At 58.1% G+C, this 23,542-nt stretch overlaps 1 protein-coding gene across 3 annotated transcripts in view; it reads right to left on the bottom strand.

Annotated features, from left to right (window-relative positions):
• The window catches only part of ARHGEF10L (Rho guanine nucleotide exchange factor 10 like), a 117,205-nt gene that overhangs the window by 20,357 nt on the left and 73,306 nt on the right, over positions 1-23,542 (bottom strand). For all 3 annotated transcript variants that reach the window (XM_028108334.2, XM_028108338.2, XM_088022588.1), the window contains 4 exons: positions 21,007-21,093; positions 19,504-19,724; positions 18,977-19,131; positions 11,479-11,627 (listed from right to left, as the gene is read on the bottom strand). In XM_028108334.2, the coding sequence (XP_027964135.1) occupies positions 11,479-11,627; positions 18,977-19,131; positions 19,504-19,724; positions 21,007-21,093 (612 nt within the window). The remainder of the gene's footprint in view (positions 1-11,478; positions 11,628-18,976; positions 19,132-19,503; positions 19,725-21,006; positions 21,094-23,542) is intronic.

A 23,542-nucleotide genomic window follows, 5' to 3' on the forward strand; every position in this document is an offset into this window, starting at 1 on the left:
TAGCACACTGGATTTTAAAAGAGTCTATAAATGTGTAGAGGTGGTAGAGGAAGGGGGTTGAGTCAGGGTAAGGAGAACTCCTCTTGAAATAATGAAAGTTTGGGGCATCTGAGTGGCTCAGTTGTTAAAACATCTGCCTTCGGCTCGGGTCATGATCCCGGGGTCCTAGGATCAAGCCCCACATGGGGTTCCCTGCTCCGCGGGAAGCCTGCTTCTCCCTCTCCCACTCCCCCTGCTTGTGTTCCCTCTCTTGCTGTGTCTCTCTCTGTCAAATAAATAAATAAAATTAAAAAAAAAAGAAAGAATGAAAGTTTGGGGTGAAAGTTTGCCAAGGAACAGGATATGCACACGTTCTGAAGGAATCCCCTGCAGGTGACCCAGGAATTACAAAGGGAAACCAGTCCCTTTAGGATGGGGACCCCTGAAGGACCCGCCTGAACTGATCGGGGATGGGACCAGCCTGCATTTCCCCCCTTCCCTCTGCCATGCCATGAGAAGCCCAACAGCTCCCCCAAGGCAGAATTTGGCTATACACTCAAAGCCCATCCGAGAAAACACCAGCCAATTCCTGGTTGTGAAATTTTTATGAGACCCTGGCTTGGATTTCTCAAAAAAAAAAAAAGTCAGTATCACGGAGACAAAAAATAAATAAATAAAGGCAGAAGTATTGTTCTAGATTAAAAAGAGCTAAAGGGGCATGAAAACCAAATGCAATGTTCGATCCCAGCTGGATCCTGCCTGGGGTCGGGAGAGAAGCTATATAAGATATATGGGGGACGACTGGGGAAAATGCACCTACAGACACAACTCCGTGTTGAATCCCCGGGTAGGACGGTGCTGTGGAGGTTATGCGGCACAGCCATGCCACCCCTCCCTATTTAGGGGTGAAGAGTAATAATGCCTGCAACTGACTTTTAAATGGCGTAGCCAACAAAGGGAGTGTATGTATGATGTGGGGGATTACGGCAGAATGCTAACAGTTGGTTAACTAGGTAAAGAATATTTGTGTGTTTATTGTACTATTTTTTCAACTTTACTGTAGTTTGACATTTTTCTAAATAAAAAGTTGAGGGGGAGACAAAGTTATTTAAAAAAAAAAAAGGCCGGCAGCCAGAGGGAAGGGCCTGGGTCTGACCCCTAGCTCCTGGCTCACCTCTGGCCAAGTCACTGTCTCTCCCCTCTCACCTGTCAATGGGGCCAGGAGGAGAGCCTGCCCTCTGGGGTCCCGGGAGGCTCCACGGGCAGGGCTGGCCACCGCGAGTGCTCTGTGCATGCCACCTGCAGCGAGGAGCTGGTCGGGGAGCTGGGAAGAGACTAGGGGTCCTGCACCGGCCCACTACGGTCTGTCGCCCTCACCTGGCTACAGGCACGTGCACCATTTGCTTCAGGTGAGTGACGCTGCTCCAGGTTGTGCTGACGTAGCCCAATCTCCATCGTACAATATTTATGTGCCTCCAGGTGAGGCTTCTGTGCTCGGTTTCTATAAATTCCCAGGGTGAGCAGCTCAGCACTCAAAGTCATTGGAGCTGAGAGGATGCCAAGGAGCCAGGAAGGAGCGCTGGGACATTCGGGCTGGCTGGGGGCTGCCAAAGAGATGGCAGAAGGCTGGCACATCTCCAACCTGCTGGGCACCTACTGTGTGCCAGGCCCTCCCCACGCCACAGTATTTCCTCCTCACAGAGACCTTTACAAGAGGGGCCGACCCTAGAAAGGGGAATGTGAGCCCACGTGGCCCCATGGGGCAGGGGCAGAGCTGGGCATGGGCCCGACCCCTGGACTCCAAGCTCGGGATGCTCACCCAGGCATCTCCTGCCGGGCACCCCAGCAGAGCGTGGGCATGCAGGGGCTCTCTGTCCCGCTCCTTGCTCGGTCACCAGGGCGGGCTGCCCGCTCCACAGATCGCCCACGGAGCACGTGCCAGCCCCTCAGCCAGCCCTGCCTCCATGTCACGCCCCAGCCACCTGGGATGAGGGCACCACCGCCATCCTCATCAAACAGGCAGGCTTCGAGAGAGATCCACGGTGCGGGCTCACTCCACCAGCCAGGGGACGGGCTGGGGGCAGAGACGCAGAGGTCCCGCCCCGAGCGGCTGCTCTGGGCAGGTGGGCAGGCGCAGTCTGTGGTTTAAAGGCAATCAGCACAACTCCCTTCCCTTTCTTTATCTATCTTACTGTTATCAACATTTCACAGCTGAGGAAACAAATAGAGAGGCTGAATGACACTCACAAAGTCACAGTGCAGGAAAAGGGGGGGGAAACGCCAGGATTCCAGCTCAGGGTGACCAGCCGCCCCGGTTTGTGGGGGGAGGCACAGTGGTAGCACCAGAAGCCGGACACCTACTCCTGGGGCAGCTGGGATGGATGGTCACCCTGGGGGGACTCCACAGCCCATACCCGGTCTCCGAGACACACACAAAGACACCTTTGTGTGGGCTCCATCTGGGATGACTCCACACACTGCCTTCGGAGTCCGACCTGGTCACGACCAACGGATCACGTGCCAGAAGCAGAGGGGTCCTTCTGGGGCATTTCCCTGGGCAGGGGGCTTTAGATGTGACACCCACCTCCACCTCTCACCAGCAAGTCAGTCAGCACCTCTGGGGTTCAGCTGACTCATCTCTAAAGTGTGGATTACAAGAGTCCCGACCTGGTGCTGGACTCTTCCAGCTCAGGGCCACCATGGGAACCGAAAAGGGACAGATAGATGGGTGGCCCTGCCCGCTCCAAGACTGACAGCCTGCTCCAAACTTTTAACAACCCGTTTTGGAATTAACTGTGAAATATTTGGCACCTCTGGCACATTTTTCTAGAAAGATGGTCAGCCATTTTGGCCAACATCTCTTTTAAAGAGTCTGCAAACCACCCTTGGCCTCACAAAAGTTAAATATCCCTACACTACACCTGCTTATCACTGAGCACATATGACCTCTCCCCATTGTTCTGGACTCCCCTTGGCCACAGCAGTAGAGGTGAGCAGGCTCGGCCAAGGAGGCTGTGCCACCCTCCTGCTGAGGGTGTGAGAGGCGCCAGGAAGGGTCATGTCTCAGTTCCAGGCACAGATCTGCACCCAAGACTGCTAGGCTGGGGTCAGGGGCACCACGGGGATAGGGGAATGATTCCAGGCTTGACCCAGATCCCCACAGCCCAACTGGATGCTGTCAACAGGATTCAAGCTACAGTCAAGGACTAAACGATGTGAATGTAATTGATCAATTTCCGCCTCTCACCTGCACACATACACACAGGCGCACACACACCTGTTCACACACACAAGCTGTCCTCACCCCCATGCGTCTGCTCATACTGCTCAGGAGCCTCTTCCCACACACGCATTCTCACTGAACCTGCTCCAGGAGGCCTGGTTCCCGTCTGGCCACACTGTCACTCCTCTCCTAGGCTCCCGGGCTAGGTGGAAGGTGTGTCTGCCCCACAGCAGAGCATGGGCACAAGGATAAGGCCCCTGCATCTAGGGCACCTACTCTGGGTCAGGACTCGTGCTGGCCACTGTCTCACCCCACTGCCCTCTCTCCCCAGGTATCCGGGGGAGCCGACGCCTGGCCCTTTGCCTCTGGCCATCCGAGCCAGACACAGTGGACCCCGGGCCTCGGGACCAGGCACTAGAGAAGGAGCTGGAGATCCTGGTTCCACCGTCGGATGTCCTACGTGATCCTGACCAAGTCCTGTCCCTGTAAAACAGCTGTGACACATTGTGCTTCACACGCATCCAGCTGCTTAGCCCTGGGGTGGGTTCTGTAATTATCCCCGTTTTACAGGTGGGGAAATGGAGGCACGCAGCAGGGAGCCCGGGGCCGAAGCCAGCCAGCCCAGCTCCCAAGCCCACACTGACCACCATGCGAGCCCACTCAGACATGGCAGCAGGATTGCTCCCTTAGAGCTTCCGGCCCAGCAGACCCTCCCCCAGCCTGGCTGCCAGGCGTGAGATGACCATCCTGTAACGGTTTGAGTGCGCCAGGTGCTGGCCCGAGCCCCTCCCTGTGTGATCTCACTCGATCTGTGATGACACCCGGAGTCTAGTCCGGGGCTCAGGCTCCCAGCCTCCACTGTAGGAAGGCCCAGCCCAGCGCCCGGCCTTCAGGGGTCCACTCATGGCTCTGTGTGTCTTTGCCAGCTTCTAGGGGGCTGGGAAGCTGCTCCTTTGGTGTCCTTCCTCCCTCCCCCTGGGGCAGGGCTCAGAGGGGAGAGTGACCACAGAGGAGTGGGGGGACATGGGAGAGCTACATGGATGGGAGGACAGACTGACAGCCAGAGACGCTGGGGGGCAGGGGCTCAGAGGCGGAGGACTGCCACCTGCCGCTGTCGTCTGCCCCCTCCCTCACCTCCAGTCCCCCATCTGTTCTCGCCATAATATCCGCTTCCATCTGCCTTCCCCCCACCACCTCCCTTGGCTTCTCCACGGCTTCACAGAACCTGCGCCCGGAACCGACAGCTTCAAACCACTTGTTTTTACACCATGAAATCCTTTACCAACCTAAATCTTCCAGGACAGGGGGAGACCAAATATGGGATACAGGAAAGCTCTGAGCTCTTCCCGGGTGAGGAGAGAGGGGGCCTGGAGCCCTGGTCCTCAGCCATCCCCAGCCCCACAGGACATCCCTGGAGATAACTCCTCACAACCCCCGGAGCCCTGGAGCAGAGCTGGCCCTGAGCCATGCCTGGCCCCTCGACACCCTCCCCAGGAGGGGGCCCCACAGGATCCCCAAACCCACCCCCAGCCCCTGTCCTTCACAAGCTTCCTGAAAGGAAGTTCTTCTGAAAGTCTAACCTCAATTCTTCCTGCTGCTGGAAAATGCTCACTATCTGAGCCTCCTGGGAAGTCTCCACCACCTTTAGAAAATCAATGTCTCAAGTTTCATCTGCCAACTTTTCATTTTAAAAAAACAATAAGATAACAACAGCAATGACACACACACACTTAAAAAAATTAAGACAAAACTGTGGAACAGAGATGACTCCCTGCAGTGACATGAGCCCTTCCCCGCATGCTCAGGTGGCCCACACACTGGGGCTCGCGCACCCCCAGGACTGGGTGAATCTTTCCGCCCTCACGTCAATTTGCATACCATTACCCAGGAAGCCCTGCGCCTAGATTTCGCTTTTGCAAATTCCCACCCGTTTCGTGTCATAAATAAGATAGGAGACAGAAAACTAATACAGCCCAGTGATGCATTATTCATGCCACGTCACACTGTTATGATAGATTTACAACAGCTAAGACATGCAAACTAAGTTTGGGCACTAAACGTGAAAATTAAGGGTAGGGAGGGTGGCTCTACGTGGGGGTGGGCAGGGGGACATCTGGGGGCTGTTGGTGTTCAGGAATCCAGAGAAGTTTCTTTTCGGGCATGCCTGATGACCAAAAACATCAGTGCCCGTATCAGAGGCCAGCGGCCAGGCGCTGAGGGCATGGCGACCACAGGATGTGCGGAGCCCAAGCCGGGTGGGATTAGTGACAGCACTTGCTCTGGGAAGCGCCCTTCATGTGCTCAGCACTGAGCTCTGAAGCAGGTTAACAGCACGCGCCCTGTCCAAATCTCCCCTCCTTGTCCACCACAGCCAGAGCCCATCGCCCTGGACTCTGTGATGGGTGTTTCCCATCACAGCCCTGCACTGAGCATCTGCTACACATCAGCCTGGACTCAGCACCAGGCATGCAATGGGAGCCAAGCAGGTGTGGTCCTGCCCTACACAGCCTCTGTCTCCTTAATCTGGTAATTGTCCCCAAAACGTCAACATGCAGCTTTGGCCAGTGCTGTGAAGGAGCACGGTGCTGGGGCGGCCGGTCCCAGGGGGGTGACCCAGTGTGTGTGGAGGAGGGGAGGTGGTCCAGACAGACTTCTCCGCCAGTGGGGGAGCTGGGGTCTCATGAGAGAGAGGCTGCCCCAATTAACCCTCACAACAGCCCTGCAGGACAGGAGCCAGGCCCCGGGCGCAAACACTGATACAACCTGCCCTGCGTTCCGGCACTTTCCAGGTGACCTGTCCCCAGTAAGTTTATTCTTTAATTAAGATGCAACAACCATCCCACAGCCGGCTTCCCCTCCAGCGATCGGTTAAAATGAACTCCCTGTGACTGGATTAGACTTTGAAGGTGCTGATCTAGATAATGAACACAAGGATGCAGTGTTGACACAGGCCCTGGTGAGCTACATTATGATTTAACAGGTCTCACGGCTGCTCCGCTGGGATCAAGGAGCCGAACAAGCAGTTGGTGGGCAAGCGTCAAACCCAGAGACACACTGTGGGTGCTGGCTCCGCAGGGGGCAGGCTCAGCAAGGTCAGGGGTGGCCACCGGGGGCCAAGTGGACCTAAATAGAGACAGCCGGTGGGGGGCAGGGGTGCAGTGAGAGGCCTGTCCCCAGGGAGCCCTCCAAACCGTATCTATGCTTGGTGGGGCTGACTCTGACCCAGCTCATGGTGCTTTCTCCGCTCAGAGCATCTTCCCTGCCTCCTCTCTTCCTGCACTCATCACAGCCATGCACCTGCCCAGTCCAGCTCAGGAGTCCTGACCTCCAGGAACCTCACCAGCTCCTGTCCCTCCTCCAGCTGGATCTGGCACCCCTCGTGCCTCCCTTGGGTTCCCACTGGGCCTGGGCTTGCCCCCTCCCAGTCTCCTCACCCTGGGCTGACACTCAGCATCCCAGGTCTGCTCCCCACACTGGCCTCTGAGCTCTCAAGGAGCTGAGACCAGGTCTTACTCATGTCCATCCCTCCAGCACCCCACACAGAGGGCCTGGGAATCAGGACACCCATCGGTCCATACACCGTGACTACTGACTCAGAGCACCGCTGTGTAAGCCGGACACCGGGGAAAGGAAAATGAACAGGCAGCAATCCTTGGCCCAGAAGACATGTTGGTGAAAAAACCACGTGCATAAACAAATCAGAGTTCCCAGCAGTTACATTTAACAGGACAGAAACTGTGGGGGACAAATGCAGCCCAGAGGACACAGCCTTCTGCCTACCCAGGCAGCTGATACTGAGATCAAGAGCAGACTTAGGAGTCAGACGCCCATGTTCAGATCCCAGCTCTGCATCCTTCTAGCTAGGGCAAGTCACTTAACCTCTCTGTACCTCTGTTTCCTCATCCATAAAGTGGGAATAATAATAATGTTCATCTCATAAGGTGATTTGAGGCTTAAACATGTTAATTCTTGCAAAGTACTTAAAAGCCATACCCGATCCATATACGTTGGTTAGTATCATTTTCCTGGGGGTGGTAAAAATCAGGGAAAGCTCCTTGGAGTGAACACAATCCCTAGATTAACTCCTTATGTCTCCACATTTGGGCCAGAGCCCCACTAGGCACACCTTCAGCCACTGGCACACTCCCGGGCCCCCTGGCTCAGAGCACTGAGCAGTTAGTTCTAAGCACCTCAAATCTCCACCAAGGGTTTTCTCCAGCCTGGGGGAGAATGTGCCACGTCACTGCTAATAAGCAGTGCCCTTCCTCTGAAGTAAAGCGTTCTGCAGAGAAGTGTGCTGAGCCCTGGGACGGCAGCCCTGCTCCCCCAGGCCCAGCCGGCCATGAGCCCTGCAGGCCCCACGGACGGCGTCATTAGGCGGCGTCCAGACCGGGCTGTTTCCAGAGCCCCGGCGCTGAGGTGGGCAGGCTTCCTCTCTATTCCAAGCAGCGGCCAAGTGCAGCTTCATTAAATATGCATGGTGATCACCTCGTTACTGTGCCGAAGGGCTGTGTGTACTGAAGGTGAGCTGCCCACACCCGGCAGCACACAAACTTTTCAATTTTCCTGGCTGCACACGGGGCGCATGCTTCCTCCGACCCACCACCCCTTCCTCTGTCCTGCCTCCCCGCACCCAACGGCCTCCTGATGCCCTCCGGGGTGTGCAAAGCAGGTAAAAAGCCATATTGATCCCCTTCTTGAGAGCAGCTGGTCCAGAACTAATCTTAAATCATCGCAGCCTCGAGCTGGAGCCTGGTGGCTGCTCAGCCCCAGGGACGGTAGGGTCAGAGCTGGGTTTCGGGGCCTGGGCAGGAGTGCACTGCGGCTGGCAAGCGGCAAAATCGGGTAAAAGAGAGCCCGGCCCGGCTCCATCCCTGTCCTGCCTTTCGTCCATCTGTCTCACGATCCCCTTCCTGCCAGCAAAGCCAGGATGGCAGACCCGCGACATGGAAGCACACCCCACACCCACAAGCAACGCCAACTCAAAGGGAGCTTGAATCTCCAAATAAGCCCTATATAAGGACTTAAGTGAGGCAAATAATCACAACGGTAACCAATGTTCTTTGAGCACTTGCTATGTGCCGGGCCCTGTGTGAAACAGCCCTTCCACACGGAAGTATTCTCATTCAACCCTCTACGGAGTCCTATCAGCATCGCATTCTCCAGGTGATGCCACTGAGGCCCAGGAGGGCTGGGCGCCTTGTCCAAGGGTGCACAGCTTGACAGGACAGAGCCAGGGCCATCTAAAGCAGCCAGCCAGCCAACCACACACCTCCAAGGGACTGGGGTGCCCAGGGAACCCAAGGGGGGCATGGCCAGGACAGAGATGGGGGCCACTGCCCTGGGTGATGCCTCTCAATCGGCCCCTCCAGAAAGTCTCAGGGCCCTGGGCGGGGGACAGGGGGGCCCAGCTTTCAGCAGGGCTCAGGCCCTGTGGCCCACACCTCCTCCCCAACAACCATCAGCCGCTGCCTCCCAAAAGTGGTTTCTGGGTCCTCTGAACCCTTCCTGAGAAGAGTCTTCTTTAGAGACACCTCGTAGTTCACAGCCTGCCTCCCAGTGTCCCCAGCTGCCTCCTCCCTCTCCCTCCATTGCCCCTATTGGCAGGGCTAAGGGCGTCCTTGGGCCAACAGGGCACTCGGAGGGCTTGCTCCTTTCCATCTCACCCGCTCTCTGCTCTTGGCTTCCTCATGTCTCTGGGCTCACTCTTCCCACATGGTTCTCCTGGTCCTATTCTGGAGGTTGCGTCTCTCCATCAGACTGGAAAGCCCCCAAGGGCAGGGGTCTGTCTCCCCCATTTAACTGGAGGCCTCCGAAGGGCAGGTGGTATCGCCCCATCAGATTAGAGGCCCTCCAAGGGCAGGCCTGGGTCTCTCCCATGAGACTGGAAGCCCCCCAAAGGCATTGCTGGGTCTCCCCCATCAGACTGGAGGCCCTCAAGGGCAGGCTGTGTCTCCCTCTTTAGATTAGAGTCCCCCAAGGGCAGGCTGGGTCTCACTCATCAGACTGGAGGCCCCCAAGGGCAGGCTGGGTCTCCCTCTTTAGATTAGAGTCCCCCAAGGGCAGGCTGGGTCTCACTCATCAGACTGGAGGCCCCCAAGGGCAGGCTGTGTCTCCCTCTTCAGACTGGAGGCCCCTAAGGGCAAGGCTGGGTCTCCCCCATCAGACTGGAAGCCCCAAAGGGCAGGGCTGTGTCTCCCCCATCAGTCTGGAGGCTGCCATGTGCAGGACTGGGACCCCTCCCCGCTTCCCCAGCTGCCGTCAACTGGGCCCCAGTGCTCAGCTGCTGGCTGAGGGCCCCTCACCACGGCTCCCCACACGAGTCGGAGCCTGCACAGGGTTCGAGCAGGAGAAAGCCAACAGGGCACCCAGGCTTGGCGTAAGGACAACGCAGGGACACCAGGGGAGGGGGTGCCGGGGGTAGGCCGAGGAATCGGATGGGCCCTGTCCTTCCTCCTACCAAGTGGCTTGAGACCCAGGAGTTTCAGGGACCCCAAGGGCCCTGGGGGAACCAGCTCTCCCTGCTCTCCTTCCTCTCAGAAGGCGGAGGAGGTGAGAGGCCCTTGGGGCAGGTGGGGGGTGGTAGCAGGCAAGCCCCCCAAAGCAAACCAGGGGCTAGGAAGGGGGTCTGTGGCTATAGCTGCTCAGGGCTCCCCTCCCCACTCTGGCTTCCCCCCAGGAGAAAGAAGACCAGAGGGGGAAGCAGTAGCCTCCTTCCTGTTGAGGCCCCCCGGGCCCCTCCCCAGATCCCCCACCTGGCCCGACCCAGCGGCACCAGTGAGGTCACTGGTCCTCAACAGGATGTTCCCAGAGCTCGGCCTGGGACTGGGGCCCAGGAGTCACCTTCAACCCCCAACACCCTTTTCCTCTAAAGGATGATGAGAACTCAAAGCCTAAACCCCCCGGTTCTGCCCAGAGCACTGCCCCCCACCCCTGGCTGGCGGGCTGGGGTGTAATCCCTCCCCCTCCCTTCCCAGCACCGGGAGGGGCCTCTAATCAAATGACCAGGACTGTGGCTCCCAAGCATTATCTCAGTGAGCGAGAGGACCCCAGGAAGGGACACTGAGCCCCCTTTCACCAGTGGGAAACGAGGTTTCACAGATGGGGCCCTAACAAGGCACCAGCAGGTGAGCCGCACTGGGACGCAGAGCCGGGCGCACACAGCTCCAGAGACTGCCCCTCAGGTTCCAACAAAAACAGAAAGTGAGCACCATGACGCTGAGACTCAAGCCAGGGTCCCAGGGTGTGCCCACAGCTCCCTGGGCCTCAGTTTCCCCACCTGATCCAGCCCTCAACACCTGTGATCTTACAATGGCAGGACTCGCTTGGTGCGCTTGCCTGGCTATTATGTAGCCAATTTACAGCCCGTTTATAGAGATGAGCCAGTGGGCAAATGGCAATCGCCCCCTCACAGAAGCTCACCTGGGGCACCTGTCTGTCCCGACCCTGAGCCTATACCCAAACCTCTACTCTGGGCCTGATTACCAAGGCCCCACTCCAAGCTGACAATCCAAACAAATCAAACGATGACAAACATCACCAATATATCACTGGGGAGTCACGCCTGAGTCCACACCTGTGGCCCGGGGACCAGGCCTTCATCCTGGCGGCCAGGGCGCAGGGGGTGCTTAGCCCACAACATGGCAAGGAGGACCATGCAGCCTCCACCTCCACAGTTTAAAGAGCCCAGGGGTGCCCAGGTGGCTCAGTCGGCTAAACGTCCGACTCTTGATTTCGGCTCAGGTCATGATCTCAGGGTTGTGAGATCGAGCCCCGCATCAGTCTCCATGCTCAGTGGCGAGTCTGCTTGAAGATTTTCCTCTCTCCCTCTGCCTGCTCTCATTCCCTCTCCCTCCCTCTTTCTCAAATAAATAAATAAATCTTTAAAAAAATAAATTAAATAGAACCCAGCCTCCAGGATGGCTGCATCCACCCGCCTCCCCTCAGCACAGCCGGGTCCTGGGTACGGTGTGAGGCAGGGCTCCCAATTCCTGCTCCACAGGCAGCAAGAGACACAGCCCATGGGCCAGATCACGGCTCAGCCCCAAGATCAGGACCCTTCCCCTCCAGGCAGCCCCAGGGATGCATGCTGGGGCAGAGGGAAGGGCCCAGCAGTGATTGGCGGCCCACTGTGCTTCTCAACAAACTCTCACAGATCCCTGAGACACAGCTGGGGCTGAGCACGGTGCCAGGTAGACACGAGAAGGGCCCACAAGGATGCACCCAGCAGATGGCCCAGAGGCCGGCAGCCTTGAGCCACAAGGTAGGGCCGGTACCTGAGTCTGCAAGCTAGTGGCATCCACCACGGTGACCCGAGGTCCACAGCTGGCCCACAAGGCGTCCTCCAGGCTCAGCAGGGTACGGACTGGACCTGGCCCCACAGTCAGGCACACGGGAGGGCTCTCCAGGTCCCAGGGGACACCTCCTGCAGGGAGAGGAAAGAAGCAGGTCAGGAGGGAGGTAGGGAGGGAATGGCACACAGGTCAGGGGCCCAGGGCTCCTCAAGCCTTGGGAACTGTCGGGAAGCCTCAGCAGTGGGCTCACCCGGGCCCCACAACACCCTCCCGCCCTTCTCTCTGGCCCTTCTCCCTCCTCCAAAGGGGCAGGGCCGTTCCCATCTGCCTCCATTATGCTCCACCCCCTCTGGGGGCTGTACCCCCCGATTCACTCTCCTTCCCTCCTCTATCCCCCTATCTCTTTCCCGCGTGGGTTCCCCCCTCAACACACACACACACTTAGTAAGCACCAACCCCGGGCCAGGCCAGGTACTGGGTACTGGGAGGACAGGAATGAGTCTGATACAGACCCTGACCTCCAAGAAAACCCTGCTAGCTGGAGAGAACAGGGGGTTGTCAGCAGCCCCCACACAGGTGCCACGCAGAGCTGAGCAGGTGAGCACAGGGGGCCTCGAGGAGTGCTGAGACAGACGGAAAACTCGGCCCAGGGGCAATCCAGAGAGGCTTCCCAGGAGATGTGGCGTCCGCACGGCCCTGCTGAGGCAGCTCAACATGGTGGAAAGTGCCCTGCGCTGGCCCTCATTCTGCTAGAAACTCAATTAGGACTTTGAGCACATCTTTCCCCCTTCTCGAGGCCTCAGTCTCCCTATCTGTAAAATGAGGAAACCACCCAGACCGTCTCTGAAGATTTTGACTAGATGTTTCTGGCAGACTCTCGCCAGCTCAGAGATCTCGCCGCCTCCAGGGCACTCTGTCACCTTTACCAAGATTTCTGATGACCTTCTTCCTCCAGAGACACCACCACCTCCAGGGGCAGAAGAGGAAGTCTGAGAGGCGATTGGCGCCCAGTCTACCACCCCTGAAGACAGAACAACACCAAGGGACCTGGCCTGGCTCTGAACAAAATTCTCCCCTGCCCACCCTGGGATGCTCAGCCCACCCAAGAACGTGCCCAGAATGTTCCCTGGCACGTGAGCAGCGCCCATGGAGACTGGGGTTTCTCTGAGGTCACACAGAACCCCAGTGGCCACCCTGTCCTGCCCGCGTGCCAGGTGAGAAGGGGGGTTGAGAGGGAACAGGGGGCATACTCCAGAGACAGGCAGCAGTGGCTGGGGCCTGGGAGGGGGACAGAGCCTGCTGCTGGCTTGTCAGTGCCTGGCAACCCTCACATTCCCCACCAGGCCCCTGGAGGGAGTCTGAAGGACGCCCACTCACAGACCCCCCCGGCCATGAGCCAGCCATTGGGCGGGCACAGTGGGGAGCAGCAGACCCCAGAGCTGGAGTGTGGCAGAAGCCAGTGCTTGGGGTGTATGGGGAGGAGCCCTCGGAGCCCCTACCACCCCCCTGCCCCCGGGCTTTCCCTCTTCCTCTACCTTCCACCTGTGAAACAGGTTCTCCCCTCGCCCTTCTGTCCTACTTAATATGCACAGACGCCCAGCTTGGCTAGGAGCCGGGGAGTAGGGTCTTCCCAGCCCGTGAACATGAACATGGGCCAGAATCCTGGCCGCAGCCCCCAAACGTCTGCCAGGTCTCGGACCGGCGGCTGTGCCTCGCGGAGCCTCATCTGTCCAATGGCACGAGTGTGCCCACGTGGGGACGCTGAGCATGGGGTCGGCACGCGGCTAGGGCGGCTGATGGCTGTCGCTAGCGTCGCTGAGCGCCGACACGCCAGGCACGCTTTTCGTGAATTGCGTCCTTAACTCCTGGCAAGTCTACGTGGAAGATCCTATTCTTATCCCTGTTTTACGCTGAGAAAACAGACACAGAGTTTAAATAACCAGCCCAGGTGACAGGGCCAGAAAGTATCCGGGGCCCGTTCGCTCCTGTTTGGTGTCATTTGCCACAATTCAGCATCTGCGGGAGCAGGTGTTGACTCCACCTGACTGATGTGACAACAGAGACCCGGAGAGTGAAGCTGCACAAAGCCACCCAAGGGGCGGCCCGCCAAGCAGGGTTTGAGCCGTGCTGACCGGCCCCAGCCTCCTTCCCCAACCCCTGCTTTCCTCTCAGCTTCCCGGAGTTTCCAAAGGGCTCTGGGACCAGGATGGGGAGTGACCACAAGGCGTCCAGGCCTCCACTGGGGACCCTGACCCCCACCAGGACTCCAGAACCACAAAACGCCAGGCCTCGGGCGCCCCCCAGTGGCCATAGGTGAGTAGTGCGGGTGTGTGGCTGGAGCTGGAGCCACTCTGGCTGGAGAGGGGGGTTGCTGTGAGCTCTCCCAGGGAGGAAGCAGCTGGGGATGCTGGGACCACATCCGAAAACAGGCAGGTGCAGGCTCTGCCCCATGGGCATAGCAGTTTTGACCACCAGCGCCCTTGTACTATCTACCTTGTATTTTTCCGTCACAGAGCAGGGTCATGGCTGCCAGGGGTAGGGGCCAGGGTCTGACACCCCTGAGGGTCACATGTGCACTGACCCCTCCTCCCCCTGAGGAGACCCCCTGTGTCTCCAGATATCCCCCAAGAAATCTTGACTCCAGGACAGAATGATAAACTGGTAAAATTTAATAATAACAATATTTTTATATCAAAAAGGACAAGGGACAGGTGTCCCAGATTAGAGGACAAAGCTCCAACAGGCTTCCCCTTGCTGGGGCTCGGCTTCTCCAAGTGCACCACGAGGGGCCAGAACTCAAGGTTCCTCCCAGTCCTCACGAGCCATAACCCTAGGATTTTAAAGGCAATCACTCTGAGCTCTGGGTAGGGCTGACCCATGCCCCGCCTTGCCCTGCAGTGGCTCTGGGTAAGCAAGCACATGTCTGGGCATACACGTGCACACTCACACGCACACACCCACCCCGTGTGACAGCCCATCCGTCTGGGCCCAGCACCAGCTCTCACGCCAGACAAAGGGAGATGAAGACCCCGTCTCACTCAGCAAAGGCACCTTTGAGAGGCGGGAGCTCCACCTCCCCGAGCTGGTGGCCCTCGGGGATGCACACCTCCTGGAGCCAGGAGGCAGGGCACAGAGTGAAAGTCCTCAAGGCTGAGACAGGCCCAAGGGCAGCCCAAGCCCGGTCATAATGATAGGAATGACAGTGACGCTGAGTCTCTCTCCCTCCCGGGCTCCATCTGGGCACCTGTGTACCTCATCACATCTGGCCCTCACAACCATGCTGGGAGGTGGGGCTGTCCTCACGCCCGCTTCACAGGTGAGGAAACAGGTGAGGAGAACTGGAGCAACAGGCCCAATGGCTCACAGCTGGGACTCCATCCTGGGCAGCCTGGCTCCTCAGTCCATCCCTTACACATTCCATCATCTGCCTCCTCGAGGGGGTGACCCTGGCCCTCATCCCTAGCATCTAACCAGGGACGTTCCCCTGCCCCCACCCGGGCCTGGTCATGCTCCCATGCCTGCTGAGAGATGGGGCAGCAGAGGGTCCCAGGAGGGCACAGGCAGCCGCCTGGCTTATCTCTGGGTCCTGGTGTCCTGCTCAGTGCTCCCACTTCATGGGCACTGAATACGCAGTGTTCAGTTGTTGAGTTAGTGGAAGGCTGAACAAATGAATGAAGGAATGCAGGTAAGCAGAGGCTCCCAGAGGCAGCAGGCTGACTGCCACGGCCACACGGCTCTTGGCCTTGGACTCCGAGGCCCCTCCAGCTCCGATGTGACGGGACTCCATGAGGCCTGGTGGCCTTGAAGTCCTGTCACCTCTCAGCTGCTGGCTCCACAGCAGTTCCCCGGGACTTGGGCAAGTTCCCAGGTTGGCTCTGCACATCTTAATATTTCTGGTCCTTCCCTTCTGCCACGAGTGAAAGCAGGAATGCCATTTTTACTGGATCTTGGTCTCAGCCAAACTCAGGCAGGACAGTAAACCTATGACTACAAACACTGACTAATCCTTCATCCAGTACTGGCTCTGAGCCCAGGTAAGGGTCTGTGTCCAAATTTCCCTTTTTATAAAGACATCCATTGCACTGAATTAGGGGCCCACCCTACTCTACTGTGACCTCATCTTACTAATTACATCCACAACAACCCTACTTCCAAATAAGGTCACATTCTGAGGTATCAGGAATGAGGACTTGAACCTGTGAATTTTCAGGGGACATCATTCAACCCATAATAGGGGCTTTGGGGTCTAACCTGGTACTTTGTCAGAACCAGAAGGGCCACTGGGGACACCTGGACTCCATACCCTCATTTTCCAGGTGGGAAGGGACTTCTCAAAGTCCCATGAGTGAGCCAGGACCCGAACCCAAGTGTTCTCAAGTGGAATATTCACAATTCCCAGACTCTCCAGGCCACCAGGAGCACCAGAGGGGGTTCCCCCAGCACAGGGCTGGGAAGGGTGGCCCAGGAGCTCTGGGGCTGGCATGGGGCGTAGGTAGGGGAGCGGTTTCTGAGGCCTCAGTGCGTCTGCAGTGGGCCACGCAGCTAGGTCATGTGCCAGGATGATGGTCCCAGACCCAGCCACGTGGAGTCCCCCCCAGCCCCACACTGTGTGGCAGGTCCTGAGAGGCCCCCCTTCCTGCCCAGGCCACCTCCGGAGGACACCACAGAAGGAGGAAGGGGGGCCAGGTGAGGCAAGGCCTCTCCCAGAGGCCTCCTGGGCCAAAGCCAAACTGAAGCCCCAGAGGGTGGGCTCTGGAGAGAAAGGGTGACCCCAGACTCACTTGCCTTGCTGGCTGTGACAGCCTCCCGGCCAGCCTCCCTGCCTCTTCTCCTGTCCACCAGCCAGAGGGCATAGCAACCAGCCACGTCCAACACTTCCCTCTACTTCCCACCAGTGGAGATAAACCCAAGGCCCACACCATCTAGCCGTGCCCTCCCAGAGTGTGCCTCCTGCCATGGCCCTCTCTGGCTGCACAACGGCCTCCTCTCTGGGTTCCCCACCAGACCGACCCCTCTCCTGCCTCCAGGCCTCGCACATGCTATTCCTGCTGCGAGAACAGCATTCCCCCAACTGTTCACTTGCCTGGCGCCTCTGCTGCTTCAGGATCCTGTGCCTTTGAGAGACCTTTGCCGACCAGCGCACCGCATGCCCAGGAGGTCCAGGCTCTCACGTGCCTCCCTGTCCCCCCCTAGAACCCTCAGCATGATGCATGATTATAAGCTCCCTACTTGTCCACTTGACTAACTCTGACTCCCACTACAGACTATAAACTGAGGGCAGGGTCACATCTCTACGGCACGCACACAGTAGGTGCTCAGTAAATACTTGGGAGACAAACGTCTGCAAGGCAGGAGAGCTGGGAGAGCTCCTCAACCTTCGCTTCCTGGCCAGATGACCTCCAGCTCTGCCCAGAGAAGCCAAATCCCCTTACGTCTGGAGAGGGTTCTAGCCTTGGAAAGAAGACACTTGGGTTCGGGTCTCGGCTCACTCATGGGACTTTGGGAAGTGCCTTCCCACCTGGGAAATGAGGGTGTGGAGTCCAGGGGTCCCCACTGGTCCTTCCGGTTCTGACAAAGTATCAGGCTCCAATCCTGGGCTGAAAGCCAATGATTAGACCCCAAACCCCCTATTACGGGTTGAGTGATGACCCTGCAAAATTCACAGGCTCAAGTCCTCATCCCCAATACCGCAGAATGCAGCCTTATTTGGAAGGAGGGTTATTGCAGATTTAATTAGTTAAGATGAGTCATCCTGGAGTAGTGTGGGCCCCTAGTCCAATAGGACACAGGGAGACAGCCACGTGAGGACTGGGGTCTGCTGCCACAAGCCAAGGAAGCCCAAAAGCTGGGAGAGAAGTCTGGAACGTGGAACAGATCCTTCCCTCATGGCCCCCTGCCAACACCTTGATCTTGGACTTCTGGCCTCCAGAATGTGAGACAATACATTTATGTTATTTAAACTCAGTTGGTGGGGGCGCTTGGGGGGCTCAGTCAGTTGAGCGTCTGCCTTTGGCTCAGGTCGTGATCCCAGGGTCCTGGGATCGACACCCACATCGGACTCCCTGCTCAGTGGAGAGTCGGCTTCTCCCTCTACCTGCTGCTCCCCCGCTTGTACTCGCTCTCTCTCCCTCAGACAAATAAATAAAATCTTAAAAAAAAAAAAACTCAGTTGGTGTCATTTTGTTATGGTGGCCCCAGCCATCTGATACACCCCCTCAACGCCTCACACCCTGGTGCCCAAACTAAGTCAGGAACCAAGGGGCAAAAGGCGCAGGGGAGCCCAGAGTGGGGACCGGGGGGCCAGAACGGGGCAAGGCAGGGCTCACAGAATTCAGTGGGAGCCCAGGGTGGGGGGGGTCCCTTTGGAACCCATGTCTAAACCTCCAAAAATCGGAGCCCGTATTTACATTTACACGCATGCCATGTCTGTCGGTAAGAGGGATTTTTTTCCCTCCCTCTTCCCCCTTTAATTAAAAACTATAAATGCCTTATCAAAAGCTAATTAAAAATACCAACACAGTGCCAAGTGGCAAAAAAAATAGCTCAGGACAAATATCCGTTTATAACCCTGCAACAGGCAGTGATGACACAGCAATCAGAGGCTCTTGGGAGGGAGGGAGGGAGGGAGGGAGAGGAGGGAGGGGAGGGAGGGGAGGAGAGGGAGGGCAGGGGAGGAGAGGGAGAAGAGGGGAGGAGAGAGGGGGAGGAGGGGGAGGGGGGAGGAGAAGGAGGGGCCTGCGGGATGCCAAGCCTCAGAGGCCTCAGCCCTTTCTGGGTGCCCTGGGGGCGGCTGCCCTCCCCCCAGCACAGATCTTGGAACTGGGAGCTGAGCAAGCCACAAGGGCGCCGGGATCGCCGCCCTCTGTGTGGCTGTGCACAGGCCGTCTCCCCTCGGGGGGCTCAGCTTCAGCAATTCCCGTGGGTTGTGGTGAGAACTCAGAAAACGTGCACACAGTAAGCACCTGAACGTTTCTGGTGCACAGCAGCTCCGACCCCACCAGCCTTGCCCTCCAGACATCACACTCTGCACCATCCATGGCTAGTGGCTCGATAACATCACAGGTTCAAATGCTTAACGACATTAAGCACGCACTCTGCCAGGCCCTAGGCTTTGCCTTCGCTGGGTGGTTTAACCCACTGGGACCCACGAGCCCTGGGATGACCCAGGCGCAAAGCAATCGCTCACCAGTGGACACAGCCATCGAAAGGGCAGTGAAGTGACCCTGGACCCCAGAGTCTTTGTGACCCCAGAGTCCCTATTCTTGTAGAGTCTTCTGCCAATGGGGTGAGCTGCCTGCATAGCCATGAGCACCCCATCCTGCGGGGACCCCAGTGGGGATCAGGGATCTCCAACTACCCCCAGATTCCCTGATTTGTTTCTGAGCTGCCTCCTTGGCCTGCCTCCCACCACCGCTCTGGTACAGGATGCAGCTCCCAAGCAGTGCCCAGGGCTACCGCCCACCACCCCCAGCATCCTCACCACTGGTCCGGGGGTAGGCGGCGAGGGTCCCATCCTGCAGACCGGCAAGCAGATGGAAGGCGCTGTGGCACAGGCAGAGCACAGCCTGTGGGCCGGGGCTCCTGCAGGTGGCCAGACACTGGGTACCCGTGTCCACACTGCCATAAACCAGGATGCTGTGGGGGAGACCTGAGTGACTCACAGAGCCCCCCACCCCCACTGCCCGAGGGCCCTCCTGAGGAGGGGCCTCCCTCCCCTGTCAAGAGGCCTTTCTTCCGCCCTTCAGGAGCCTGGACTTGCCCAGGGTCTTTTGAGGATGGCGCCCTCCCCACCCCTGCCCCAGGGAGAACTGGAGGGGGCAACGGTGCTAAGAAGACTGTCTGCAGCACCACACAGACCCAAGTGGGAACCCAGACATGTCGCCTTCCCTCTGACTGACCCCAGGCTGCTACCCCTCAGTTTCCCCCCAAAATGGGGCAATGATGCCGGCCTCACGGCCACAAAAAGAAATGAAGCACCAACGCGCGCCTCCTCCCCAGGCCCCTCACCTGCCATCCTGGAGCCCAAGGCAGATGGTCGGATGCACTGCAGCCGAAGGGTCAGTGGCCACATGGCTCTCATCTCCACTCTCCCCCTCCTCTGGCTCGGGAATGTACTCCATGCAGAGCACAGGGGCTGCCAGCGGGAAGGACTTGACCGTGCGGGGCGAGGGCCGGTTCAAGGAGAAGATCTCAACCTGGCCCCCTGCACCTTCCTGCCCACCCCCGACCTGCAGCAGAGACCCAGAGAGGCCATCAGGCACAACCACCAGGGCGGGGACAGAGCTCGGCGCCTGCCTTCCCGGTGACCTGTCCCAAACTTCTACTCGTACTGAGGTTGGGCATCGGGAGGAGCATCCCCTCTCCTGCCCCCACACATCCCGCTGTCCCTGAAGGTCACTCTTCCCCAACTGCCATGGCAACAAGTTAGATTCAGGGCCCAAAGGAACTCAGGTAAGGAGCTAAGGTAGACCAGATACCCAGTCAGCTCTCTATCTCCCCAGATTTAGAGTAAATTTCAACCAACAAATAGTGAACATACATCTGGTCCTTTACAATGTCCTTCTCTGTCTTTTTCACCATTCTACCTCTGTGTTTAGCCAATGGTAAGCACTTAATATATACTTGCTGAACAATGAACAGACGGATAAATGGATGGATGGAAAGAAGGGATAGAAGAATGGGTAGATAGATGAACAGGTGGATGGATGATTATATGGATAAGTGGACAGATGGATGGGTGGATGAATGATTATACAGGTAAGTGAATGGATGGAGGAATGGATGGATGGATGATTATATGGATAAGTGAATGGATGGACGATTATATGGATGGATGGATGGACGGATGGATGGACGGATGATTATATAGATAAGTGAATGGATAAATGGATCAATCATGGATGGATATACCATATGCTAGATACTGGGGAAACTGAGGAACAAATCACCCTCGGAGAGGATATTTGGGATGGACTCTGAAGGGTGAGCCAGAGTTTTCCTGCCTGCATGCCTGGAGACAGGAATAAGCCAGAGCTGGAAGGTAGCCAGAGGGGGGTGAGGTGGGACCTCAGGAAGTCTCTGGGAGAACATAGTCTGTACCACAAAGAACATAAGGGTGCCTATCTGAATGGAGAGAGGCTCTGCCAGGAATCCCAGGGGAAAAAAGGCAGGCACAAGAGCTGGGCAATAACCGGCCCTGCTTCCTGACCCCCCGGGTAAAGACCCTCCCACCCAGATACTCTGCACAGCTTCGCTCATTTCCTTCATGGCACATGACCATTCGCAAGAGTCATGCTCACTTCTTTGTCCCCTGGTTTTCTGTTGTCCCTGGTGAAACTGCGTCTGCCAACTCTAAGCACAAAGCCTGGCACAGAGGGTCCCAGGAAGACCTTCCTGGGTGAAGGTGCACATGATGGAGGCCAGCAGGCAGGCAGGCCCCTCTTCCCGGGGCTGCCCTCCATGCTTCTGTCCTGAGGCCAGAATCCCTGGCTGAGCTCAGGAGGGACTTACCCAGAGGTAGCCCTGTGGAAGGGACGTGCTGACCGCTGAGAAGCCCAGCAGGGGACAGCTGACAGGACTGTGGACCAGAGCCCCAAGCTGTGGAGACATAGAAGGTACACATGGGGCTAAGCATCGAGGTGTCGGAGATGCCAACGTTCAGCAGCAGGACCTCTGTCCACTACCTGTGGGGGTTGTTAAACCTACAGATTTCTTGGCCCCACGCAGGTCTCCAGTGAGAATCCCTGGGGACCGGAAAGCAACAGGGTTCACAGGATCTCCAGGCAATACCTATGCACTCACATTTAACCAGCGCTCTCCTAGAACCTTCTGGCTAGGAGGCACCTGAATGATACCCTGGGCCAGCCACCGATTTTTCAAACTAAACAACATCTGGATAAGATTTAATGAAAACCACTAACATCCACTCCGCTTTATTTTACAGATGGGGAAATGAGGCCCACAGCGGACACATGATTGCCCTAGGCCACAGGAAGATGACGACAGGGCCTGGCCTGCACCAGCCTCCCTCCTAGGTCTCCCTGCATTCCTCCAGAGAAGCACAGTGGAGGAAGGAAGGGGTGCTGGACATCTGGTTCCACCCTCAACAACAGAACCACTCTGCAGACAAGCCCGCCAGCACCAGAGGGCCGAGGGGCTTGTACAGGCTGCCCGTGGGGGCCAGGGGCTCCATCTGTAACCGGCTGTCGTCAAGAGCTACTGGCTGCTTGCTGCTCCTGCATCTGCTGCCCCAAACCCCAGGCCAGATGGCTCTCTGGGGCCTGTTCTCTGAGCTAGACCCTGCCAGTTTGTCTCTCTGGCCAGGACAGCGGTGCGAGGAGGTGGCCTGGCCCTGTCACGGACCCTGCTGGAACCCCTGGCCAGCAGGAAGGGGAAGGAGGCCGAGAGGGGACAGCTGGAGGTGCCCCAAGGAGGAATGCAGCCACCCCTGGACCTTTGCTGGGCAGGTGCTGCCCTCTGCTGGCGCTGCAGGCCCTGGCTGGCCCCAGCCCTGTGCGGATGTTCTAACAAAGTATCCAATGGCTGAAGGTGAGGAAGCCCAGAGAGGTCACCTCATCCAGTCCCCTCAGTGAGGAGCTGGCAAATTTGAAGTTCGGGGCGTGGGGAGGGGAGGCGGGGGACACAACTGGCTCAAGGTCACACAGCAAGTTGGCAGCAGAGTCAAGGCTGGAATTCCGAGTTCAACTCCTGGTCCAGCGCCCTTCCCACTCTAGTTAAATTCTACCCAGAGGCCAGGCTGCCCCAGTGCAGGCCTCCACGTCCCCGGCTCCCACTTCTGCGAGGCTGGGAGCACAGGTCCAGGCGCCCAGAGAAGGAGGCTCCCCTCGCCCTGACCCCTGCACCCCCGAGCACCCTCAGTCCCCCGCTCCTAGTCACTTTGCTTCATGGTGGGCCACATGCAGCTGAGGCTGCCCAGCCCCTCCTGCCAGGGACCCGATGTTTCCATGCAACTCCAGGGGGTCCGGATGTCAGCCGCACCCACAGAGCCCAGGGCCAAAGTGATGGCAAAAACTCAAATGGCTCCCTGGACCCAGGAGTCCCATCTGTGCCAGGAAGCTGACTCTCCCAAATCAAGGTGCACCGGGCAGTGAAGAGGAGGGTGGCTCAGGGCTGGAGGGCAGAGACAGGCTGTGGGTGCGGCCAGCCTGGGCTCCAGTCCCAGCTCAGCTGCTACCAGCCGGTGACCCCACAAGCCAGTTCCTCATGGTCATGGAGACCCTGAGGCCTCGCCAGGATGGTCGCGGGGACTGGAGAGGCAGACATAACGCACTTGGCACGGGGCCGGGCACTTTGTGTGGGACGTGCTGGCCCTCTATGTGCGCCACCTTGTCTTGTCGGCAGTGCCACGCCAGGAGGGGTGGGCTGGGGCAGAGCTAGGAGGCAGGGGACCCCACAAATAGCAAGCAGCTCTGGCTAAGGAGGGCCAGGACAGAGGCACTTGGCCAGCATGCAGAGGCCTAAGCAAGCCTGGAGCAGACCCTCTGCAGGGCTGGGCTGCAGCCCCCGGCTCCCTGAGGCACTACATTGCAGAGCACCCTTGGCCCCCTTTCCCCAAGCCCGTGTCCCCAGGCAGGCCCCCAGCCTGGACCGCAGCTCACGGGGGGGGGGGGGGGAGGGACACTTTTGCACTGAGCCGTCCCCTTGCCCTCCCACCACCCCTCCAGGGATAGCCTCCAGCCTGGATGGGTGCCACCAGGGGTGCTGCTGGGGTGACAGTCAGCTTGGAAATCCTTTGGAACAGACACTCGCGTCTTCCTGGGGGCCAAAATGCCCTCCAATCTTTGTTTCCATCTCAAACTCTGCGTGCATGCCACGCATCAGGCTAGCCAGGGTCTGGCGTGAATCACACCATGTGCTAAAGCAGATTCCCAGTGTCACACGGCTGGCATGTGCAGAGCTGGAGCTCCAGTCCAGGGATGGGTGCGCCCCGATGCTGTCCTCCTGAGGAAGGCCTCGGTGTGGCCCAGCCTGGGCGCCGGCCACCCATCAGCACAGAGAAGAGAAACGCTCCTTCCTACGGCCCCCA

Source organism: Eumetopias jubatus, unplaced genomic scaffold (assembly GCF_037043125.1).
Source record: "Eumetopias jubatus isolate StellerSeaLion01/CBP00866 unplaced genomic scaffold, mEumJub1_p1.0 scaffold_4, whole genome shotgun sequence".
NCBI classification, from domain to species: Eukaryota; Metazoa; Chordata; class Mammalia; order Carnivora; family Otariidae; genus Eumetopias; species Eumetopias jubatus.